The sequence below is a fragment of the Arachis duranensis genome, chromosome 9 (assembly GCF_000817695.3).
Source record: "Arachis duranensis cultivar V14167 chromosome 9, aradu.V14167.gnm2.J7QH, whole genome shotgun sequence".
Lineage (NCBI taxonomy): Eukaryota > Viridiplantae > Streptophyta > Magnoliopsida > Fabales > Fabaceae > Arachis > Arachis duranensis.
This window is the reverse complement of record NC_029780.3, coordinates 87857033-87867342: the sequence shown is the minus strand read 5'-3', so window position 1 is coordinate 87867342 and position 10310 is coordinate 87857033. Positions and strand designations below refer to the sequence as shown.

At 32.9% G+C, this 10310-nt stretch overlaps 1 protein-coding gene across 1 annotated transcript; it reads right to left on the bottom strand.

Moving 5' to 3' along the window:
* Positions 1 to 1449: 1449 nt before the first annotated feature.
* Positions 1450 to 2158, bottom strand: LOC107465677 (uncharacterized). Its single transcript, XM_052254323.1, has 3 exons — positions 1936 to 2158; positions 1700 to 1834; positions 1450 to 1608 (listed from the first exon to the last, which is right to left on the bottom strand). The coding sequence occupies exons 1-3, from the start codon at positions 2125 to 2127 to the stop codon at positions 1450 to 1452; spliced, it is 486 nt and encodes a 161-aa protein (XP_052110283.1). The 5' UTR covers positions 2128 to 2158.
* Between the last annotated feature and the right edge of the window lie 8152 nt (positions 2159 to 10310).

The window sequence follows — 10310 nt, the reverse complement described above, 5'->3', positions numbered from 1 at the left end:
ATGTTGAAGGAAAAAGTTTACCGATTAACACAGAGAAAAAAGAAAAAGTATTGGCATTATTTACTAAGACCAAATACAAACTTTTTGTCTCACTTGAGACAAACAATACATGGTTATTAATATCAACAAAGCTTGTGAATACATCATCGAGAATATCATGCATAACACCTTCATCTAACAAAAGAACATTTATGTAGTCATAAAAAAATAGCTTAAAGAATAAAATAATATCAATACTCATTTATTATAAACAACTATTTATAACAACATACTGAAAATACTTGCTTACACATATGTATATACCTTTATTAGTATATATTGATCCAACATAAGATAGAATACTCTGAGATAAAAAGGCCGGTTGAGCTATATAAAAAAAATATAGAAAGAAAAATAAAAAAAATATGTGAGATACTCTAGCTAAGTAATACATCATTTGTTAAAGAAACAGTAATTGACAAAAGAATCAAACTAACCATTTCTTATTCCAAGTGTCTCATCTTTTTTCCTCTTCATTGCCAATTTTCTTCTCTTTCTAGCATCTTTAGATGATTCACTCATAGTATTGTTTGGTAAAGAATAACACAAGGAACAATAACTAAATAGAATGTCCAAACCAAATAAAAAAGAACCACCTTTGATTTTATATGAAAGAGAAATAGACTACCCTAATTAAATAGGGCATTTTAGCAGGTAGACCTCTTTGCCTAATAGAAATTATAGTCTACCAATTTTAATTAAAAAAATTCCTACTTTAGGAGCATGAGATGTGGTGAATAAAAAAGAATGTACTTTTTTAATACACAAGCTACATTAATCATTCTAGGCAAAATGCATCCATAAAATCCATCAAATAAAAGAAATGACCAAGAGATCACTTTCAACTTATGATGGATAAAAAAGAATGAACCTCTTTAATACATAAGCTACATTAGTCATTCTAAGTAAAATGCCCCTAAGAAATCCACCAAACAAAAGAAATGGCCAAAAGATCATTTCCAATCTGTTCAATATAGATATATCAAGAAAGTACAAATCAATTCAACAACACATGAATATTCAGTCATCTAAATACCATAAAGCATTCACTTGGCAAAACCACATAAGTTAAGGAATAAACTAAATTGTGGAAGGAGAGATTTTTATATCATAAAAGAGCTACTGCATTTTATTAAATTTCAAAGAAATAAGTACAAACATAAAGGGCTAAATAGCTAATTTGCGTAGTGGCTAATGATATTGTGTCCACATCCTAGCACTTAATCTATTACATGAGAAAGATGCCCAAAAAACAATCCAAACAACTTATACAAAACATGAAAACACATAAATATTCTCATACACTACAATCCAATGCATCAAATGCTATTACTTGGACACAACTAAAATACCTAATGCCCTAGATAAGTCCTAATCAGTAACTCTAGTTAACTGCCATGGGCAGCCACCTCAATTAACCCCATGTTCAGATGAGCTATCGTTCCCCAAGCCACGAGGCTCATCAGCTTCATCAAATTGCAGCCTTAAAGATCTTCTCAACCTCTTCAATGAAGGCTTCACATCTTTCTCAGCATCAATAGAGTCTTGATTAATGGCAACCATATACTCCTAGTGTAAACAATTCCATGAAAATATAAATCTAATTAGAGGGATAATTAATGAGTTCTAGTCAAAGGAACTTGATCAGAAAATTAAGCACCTTGTCAAAAAAAAATTTGGCAACACTATTCACTTCTTCACTTTCTTCAACTTCATCACATGAATTTTTAGAACTATCCACTTCATTTAACTTATCCACCACAGCATCAGCAGACTTTCTCTTGAGGAGAGGACACTATTAAATGACACAACATATTAGGTTCAATTTAAACACAACTCAAAAAAGGGTGAAAAGTAATACAGAAAAAATAATAGAAGAAACAGGAAGCATGGAACCTTAGCATCTTCATCAGCTCCCAAGTCAACAACACTTGATTCCTTTTGGGTACATTGAGGCGAACCAGCAAAGAGCTCAGAGCAGCTGGAAGGAGTCAATCCCAAATTCGGTGATTTGGTAACCATAGAGGGTTCCTCAAATGATCCCTCTCCTTTTGCTACAAACCCAGCCTTGGATAATACAAAGCACATCCGATATAAGACATGAATAAAGGTGGAACAACCAAAAAATAAAAAATTTAAGAAAGAATTTATTAAAATGAAACAATAGGTGTGAATTTCATTTTATACCTTTTCAGGACTCAAATCTGAACCAGAGAGCTCAAACATTCCAAGTATTGCAGCATCATTACAAACACGCCTCACTGGATAAGTCCCTTTGAATTTCTCCATCCCAACAGGCCTACTAAGAACCTTGAACAGCATGGTTTTTCCAAACATTTCTTGGAATATAGAAGGAGACTGTGTGCCAAACACAACCTACGAACAATATAAAACAGACACAACATAAAAAATGAATCGATAGAAACCGAAGGATAAGAGAACTCTTTAACAATAAAATTAGCGCATAAAAAGAATATATCATTCGAGTGACTTACATCAACATCCTTAAGATGTTGTTCAAACAGCTGGGCACAAGTCTTATTCAGTAGGTAACTTGCCTCACGATCAAAGAGGACAAAAATAGAAATACTAGTGGAATTCTCAACCAACACCTTCACTCTAAACTTGGATATTTTTAAGATGCACATAAATACTGGCCTAAGGTTAACAACTACGCAGAAATAATTCACTATTTAACAAAGCACAAAGGAAGCATTGTAAAATATTTATACCTAGGAGTCACATTTGTAACATGGATATTGCAAAATTGACAAAAATAAATCCCAGATTCTGTCTGAACACCTGATGAGCGGATAATTTATACGCTTTTTGGCATTATTTTTTAGGTAGTTTTAGTGTGTTTTAGTTACTTTTTAGTATATTTTTATTAGTTTTTATGCAAAAATCATATTTCTGGACTTTACTATGAGTTTGTGTATTTTTCTATGATTTCATATATTTTCTGGCTGAAATTGAGGGACCTGAGCAAAAATCCGATTCAGAGGCTGAGAAAGGACTGCAGATGCTATTGGATTCTGACCCTCCTACACTCGAAGTGGATTTTCTGGAGCTACAGAAGCTCAATTGGTGCGTTCTTAATTGCATTGGAAAGTAGACATCTTGGGCTTTCCATCAATGTATAATAGTTCATACTTTGCCCAAGATTTGATGGCTCAAACTGGCGTCCAAAGGCCCACCAGAGACCCTTTTCTGGCATAAAATGCCAGAACTGGCACCAAAGCTGGAGTTAAACACCCAAACTGGCACCCAAGCTAGCGTTTAACTCCAAGGATGGCCTATGCACGTGAAAGATTCAAAGCTCAGCCCAAACACACACCAAGTGGGCCTCGAAAGTGGATTTTTGCACTATCTACTCATTTTCTGTAAACCTAGGTTACTAGTTTAGTATAAATAGCACTTTCTACTATTGTATTCGAGTCTTTGACCTTTTGGGAGTTCTTTGAACCCTTTTTGGAGGCTGGCCATTCAGCCATGCCTAGACCATTTTGTTCTTATGTATTTTCTACGGTGGAGTTTCTACACCTCATAGATTAAGGTGAGGAGCTCTGCTGTTCCTCATGAATTAATGAAAATACTATTATTTTTCTTTCAATTCAGGCCCACTTCTTCTCCAAGATATACTCTTGTACTTAATTCAGTTAAGTCAGACTGAAGGGTGACCCGTGACAATCACCCACTATCTTCAGTACTCGCTTAGCCAAGATCCGCGTGCCTGACAACCACAAAGCGGTCTACATGATGTTCAACGTAGTCATTGGATGCCAGCCGGAGTATATTCTCTTGGGTCTCTGATCCGCGATTTGCATCGTCTCTCCTAACAATAGAGCATCCGAATTTAAGATTAGAACCTTCGTGGTATAGGCTAGAACCAATAGGCAGCATTCCTGAGATCTGGAAAGTCTAAACCTTATTTGTGGTATTCCGAGTAGGATCTGGGAAGGGATGACTGTGAAGAGCTTCAAGCTCGCGACTGTTGGGCATAGTGACAGTGTGCAAAAGGATCAAGGGATCCTATTCCGACACAAGTGAGAATCGATAGATGATTAGCCATGCGGTAGCTGTGCCTGGTATTTTTCATCCGAGACGAGAAATCCGACAGTTGATTAGCCGTACAGAAATCGTAGAGGACCATCTTCACTGAGAGGATCATACAACTTGCCATGGAAGGGAGCACGCATGATTGGATGAAGACAATAGGAAAGCAGAGGTATAGAAGTAACAAAGCATCTCCAAACGCTTATTTGAAATTCCCACCAATGAATTACATAAGTATCTCTATGTTATTTTCTGTTTTATTTATCTTTTAATTATCAAATCCTCATAACCATTTGAATCCGACTGACTGAGATTTACAAAATGACCATAGCTTACTTCAAGCCGTCAATCTCCATGGGATTGACTCTTACTCACGTAAGGTATTACTTCAACGACCCAGTGCACTTGCTGATTAGTTGTGCGGAGTTGTGAAAAGTGTGATCACAATTTGGTGCACCAACACCTCTACCACACACACAAGCAGAGTACCACCAAGGACCATCCTCAACTATTTCAACTATTTTAGCTAGTACAACAAAAGTTCTAGCCTAAAAATATAAGACCAGGTCTATAAACATTATAATCAAAGATAGTTGTAATACAAACTAAAACCGAAAAACTAAAATAAATACTAACAGCATAGTATTTTCAAGTACAAAGGAGAAAAAAAGCATTAATATCGTTCCAAAACAAAGCAGTATTTACTAAGGAATAGAAAAATAAAATTTAACACAAATTATCAAGAGTAAACATGATAAAAAAAATTAAACTGGTTCCAACCCGGTTGTAAACATCAAGCGACTTCACAGTACACCTAGGTGTGAGCTTCATAAAATCTTATTCTATTTCGATATTTTTTCAAGATCCAACAATGCCAATAGGTTGGGATGCACTAACTCTATGTGGAATAAAACTGTTAACAAATACAGCACCAACTTAAATAAGTAAACAATGACGGCAACAACAACAAAAAAACACAACAAAAACTACATGTACAAAAATACCTTTTCCAAAAAGCTGCCACATCTGGGATGTCAAGATTAAATCCAAGCTTTGATGCAAACATAACATTCTACAGTCCAACTATACCTAATATATATATACATTGGTTACAGGAATATAGTGGTAAAACCAAGTGAACATGGATAACTGACACACCTGAAATGAAAATTTACATGATACAAACCTCTAAAAACCTTAACTTGGGCAAGCTGTAAAACCACAACTAGCAGTTTAGCATACCCAAAAGACAGAAATCGATTATGTTCGTCAACATATTCACCAAATAAGACACACCGAATCCTGTGACTGAAAACAACCAACAAAATCACCTACACTATTAGAAACTTGACTATACAAACACACCGAAAACAAAAAAGAATCTCAATAAGAGGAAGAGGTAGAAATTAAAGAATGCTAACTCATTTTCAGCAAGTTCCATCACAGCCATCTTCATCTTCTTTCCATCTTTATCATATTCTTTCTCTTTCGACATAGAGACCAACAGATCCACCACATCTCAAATAAATATTAAAAAAACTATTAGAAGATAATGACAACAAAGCAATATTCTACAAATCACAAAAAAATAAGACTGCAATCATTCCAGACAAAAAAAGTATGAGCAAATAGCACAACATACCAACTAAGAAATCTGAATCCTCATTGGTTTCCAAAAGTTCAGTGAATGGAGAGATTGTAAGAGCAGATTTTGGAATAAAATCGCAGATAGCATCCCTAACAGTGGTCCTGAACTGGAAAATCAACTTAAATTGATGCCTAGTGGCCTTATAAGATCATTGGTTTGGCACAACAGAGAAGAGCTTCATTACATATACTCGACCCTCGGAGAGAAGTTGTTTGAACTTGTAAATCATAGTCTTCCGAACAGTAGCTTGAATCTTACACCCCTACCAATCAACATAAATTATACTAAAAATATGATAAATGACAAATCAAATACAGAGTAAAAAAAATTAAATGAAGCAAAATTTCAGACATCGATATAAAAAAGGCAAGGAGAAACACATCTAAATACAAAAAATAAATAGTAAAAAAATTTTAATAGATTTAGGCCACTATAACTCACAGATTCATCAACCAAAATTATCTCCATAGAATTTGGGAGAAGCTGACCAGTGAAAATTGGAACAGTCCAAAGCCTAATCACCCTAACTTTGAGGTTCCATGCTTCCTTCTCAGGATTAATCTTATTAACCATATCCATGGCAGTTGTCATATTGAAATACAATTAAAGGGATGAAAGAGGGAACAAATTTCAGTAAGTTAAATAGCAACAAAGAAACACATACAACAACAACATGAATGTGATAAAAATCTGCCATGATCAATGGGTTCTGCCTTTATTTATAAATACAAATCAATTGAGTAATTTGAATTTCGAAATCTATAGAACCCTTATTTTGGGAGGAAAAAAAAGAAGCAACATACATATTTGAAAGATATTGGTGTTGATTGACATTGGATATCAACTGAAAGATATTTGCGGGCCCCACTAAATAATCTTATATATAGGACCTAAGCAAACAACAATTGATACACAAATAAGGTGTATAAATGGTAAGCTATATTAACCCTAGGTTATCTTCTATATAAATTGTAAGTTAATAGGAGAAGAGAGGATGGGATGAGAAGAGGATGAGAGAGAAGAGACAGATAACAAAGACAACATGAGGTAACACCTAGAGAAAAGCGAGAACTAAAAATAGAAAGAAAACTTATGCATAGATTTAGGAGTGGTAGACTTAGATGATGACACCTTTTAGTATAGATATCATTATTTGATTAGGCTTCCTATATAATTATATTTCCAATTGCAAATATATCATATTCCCAATAAAATTACACACAAGATAATTATCTATCCATGTAATGAAATACCAAAAACAAAGTGGCCATCAATAAATTTTAAAAATTGAGCTCAAAAGAAAAAAAGATATACATTTAAAAGTGTGAAAGAAAAAATAGAGTTCAGTTAATAAAACAAACTTTGTAAAAAAGTAATACAATAGGCCAAAGAAATATGAAAAAACTATGAATCAACAAATGGGTTATGGCTTTATTATAAACATATATCAATTAAGAGATTTGAATTTTGAAATACATAGAATCTTTACTTTGGGATGTTGGGGGGAGGGGGGACGAAGTAAGTAACATGAAAATTTAAAAGATAATTAGTGACCTCAGATATCTAAACATCTAGCAAAAGATATTCATGGTCCCCAATAAGTAATCATCTCTATAGATACTAAACTAAAAACAATAGATATAAATCTAGAGATATGAAGTAAACAGCGGCCCCTATCAGTAATCTTTTCTATAGATCCTAAGCTAGAAGCAATATAGATGAGTAAGAAAGAGAATAGAAAAGAGAATAAAAAGAGAGGGAAGTGGATGTTAACAAAAACATGAGATGACACTAAGGGAAATGCAAGTACGCTACAAATATATTTAGATTTCTAATGAAAAAATATATCACATTTCTAATAAAAATAAACACAAGCTAATTTTTTTATCTAGTTAAATAAATAAGAATAAATACGACATCAATAATTCTAAAACTAAAAGCTAAATCTAAATAACTCAATCAGTTTTAGCAAAAATTACAAAAAATAAATAATTAAATCTAAATAACATGCAAGTTCAATTCAAGTGGTGTATAATAATACAAATAAGAATAAGTTTCTCACTAATTTTAATTCAAAAAAAGGAAAACAGAATATGTAAGTGGTATGAAAGGAGTAGATGAAAAAGCAAAGATGAGATTCTTGATGGTTAGATTCAATACAGAGAAAGTGCATTGGATTGAATTTTATAGAAATTTCTACCATTTACCATAGAAGCTTTTTAAAATTAAATATCTAAAAATATATCATTTTAAGAGTTAAAACAAAAGAGTTAAGAGTTCCAGTGTGAAGCAAATGGTGAAAAAAAAAACAAAACAACAACACTAATTATTTATTTAGTTAAAGACCGAAAAAGAAATAAGACATCAATAATTCAAAGATGAAAAGCTAATTTAGCATCATAAATAAAAATAAAATAAATAACACCACCATACCAAAATTCAATCAAAGCAAACTCTCACAAGATTTTATTTATAAAATAATAAAATAAAATTCAGAGATATGCAAAAGTAAAAAAATTAGAAATTTGCTCCCACCTAAACAGAATAAAATTTTGGAAAAAATAAAAAACTGAAAAATAATGAAACTCACCTCAACCTCCAGCAATTAGTATTGAGGTAAAAATAATCAAAAACTTTTTTCACCTACCAATAAACATACAAAAAAACAACCAAACAAAAAAAAGTTTATAACGATAATAGTGAATGAAATAATAAAAGATCACGTCATTGCTTATTAAAAAATTATTAGGCAACTGAAATTCAAGTTAGTAATTTTTTTATTTGAAAGAATAATATGTTTTCATCTTTGGGTATTTATGCACAGTATAAGCAGTTAATTATTCATATTTAAGCTATAGAGACTAATTGAAAATTTGTGCACAATAAAAGAACTTTATTAGAGCTTTTAAACTATAGAGATTTCCAAAGTAATCAATGCTAAATTAAACTAAAAAATGCATATATTACCATACTTGGATCCATGGTGGAGATAGTAGCCACTCTATTGAAGTCACAAGAATCAGGAGTCTTTCTCTTCTTATGATAGTAACTATCAAAAGCGTAAGTTGAATGTGCAATCACATTGTCTGGTTCATCGCATGGTTGTCCCTGCCGTATAGCAGAGCATTCCACTTTGCCCAATCCACACGCCCAATCTAGTGTAGCATGCAACATCTTTAAATCAGCACCCTCCTTTCCAATGCAGAAAGTTTGGTTGCTGATATCATTTACTAAGAGTGTATCTGATCCAGTTAAGTGTAAAATGTAATTAGGTGCACCATTTGCATTGAAGAGTCCCCAATTGAGGAAAATAAGTTTCAATATAAAAAAATATGCCATTCATAATAAAAAGATTGAAAGCTGATATAGTATCAACAGTCAAAATAAAATAAATATCAACAGTCCAACCCACCCTTGAGATCCTATCAAACCACTACACTTGCTGAAAGCACAAATGCTTTCTTTCTTCTTCCTGCAATTACCTTTTCTCCCACTTTTCCCAAATCAAATCAACACCCCAGCAATATTTTCATGTGAAACAAACACATATATACAATCAAGCTAAGGCAACAAACCGATTACAAATTTTCATGAGATAAATAAAAATTAAAACCAACAGAAGCAAAATTGTTTCAACACAACTCCTCATTCCAATGTATTATATTAACATAACAACCCACAAAAGAAGTAAAAACTTTAGCATATAAAATATTAGAACCACTAAATATATATCAGAAACCAATCTTTAACTTCAAAAAAAAAAAAAGCCAAAAGCTTTTTCTCTTTCTACAATCAACCGGTTCTTCTCATTTCACTTGTTCTAAAATATGAATTATCTCAAAAAAATATTATTAAACCACAAAAAAAGAACAAATTAAATATAATTTATATAAATATAAGCAAGAAGAAAAATTATTTAACTTAATTTTCTTGTAGATGTTCTGAACTCATTTTTGTTTTTCTAACTGCGATGCAATCTCAGATCAGAATCCAGCTGGATACTCAATTAATCTCTTATAAATTTTCATATACAAACAGATCACAATATACATCATAGTAATTAACATTTATTTGAAACAAAATCAAAGAAATCCTAAAAAACACGACAACGAAGCATCCGATATCTAATCTGTTATGGTGAGCGAATCAGAGTGCAATAACGGGGAAGATTCACGGAAGCAACGGTTCATCACAATAAACTGAAATCGCGTTTGCGTGTTCTTGAAAAAATCAAATAAAAAGCAATCGGATCGTGGAATTCATGAATTGTTGCGATATGATGAAGGAAAAGGAAAAAAAAGTAGACCTTTTGACAACGAAGAGGGATCTCTCGATGTCTTTGTGGCTCTACAAATGGTAATCGCAGAAAGAAGAGAGAGAAAGAATTAGAGAGAGAGAGAGAGAGAGAGAGAAAAGAAAGGAGATTATAAAGGAACAAACCCATTGGGAGAGGTCGATGTTGAACTTGTAGAAGGTGACGTGTGCAGCGGTGATGAGAATTTCCTCGACGAAGGGGTCGATGCACTGAAGAACATTGAGGTTGAGGAACTTGGTGCTGTGCTGGTCG

What these genes read in the sequence shown, in the direction of transcription:
- LOC107465677 (XM_052254323.1), bottom strand. Translation starts at nt 2,127, where the DNA reads ATGTGCTTTGTATTATCCAAGGCTGGGTTTGTAGCAAAAGGAGAGGGA. An exon ending in GAGCTGATGAAGATGCTAAG is followed by an intron (nt 1,835 to 1,935) that starts GTTCCATGCTTC and finishes GTCATTTAATAG; the next exon opens with TGTCCTCTCCTCAAGAGAAA. An exon ending in CCAAATTTTTTTTTGACAAG is followed by an intron (nt 1,609 to 1,699) that starts GTGCTTAATTTT and finishes TGTTTACACTAG; the next exon opens with GAGTATATGGTTGCCATTAA.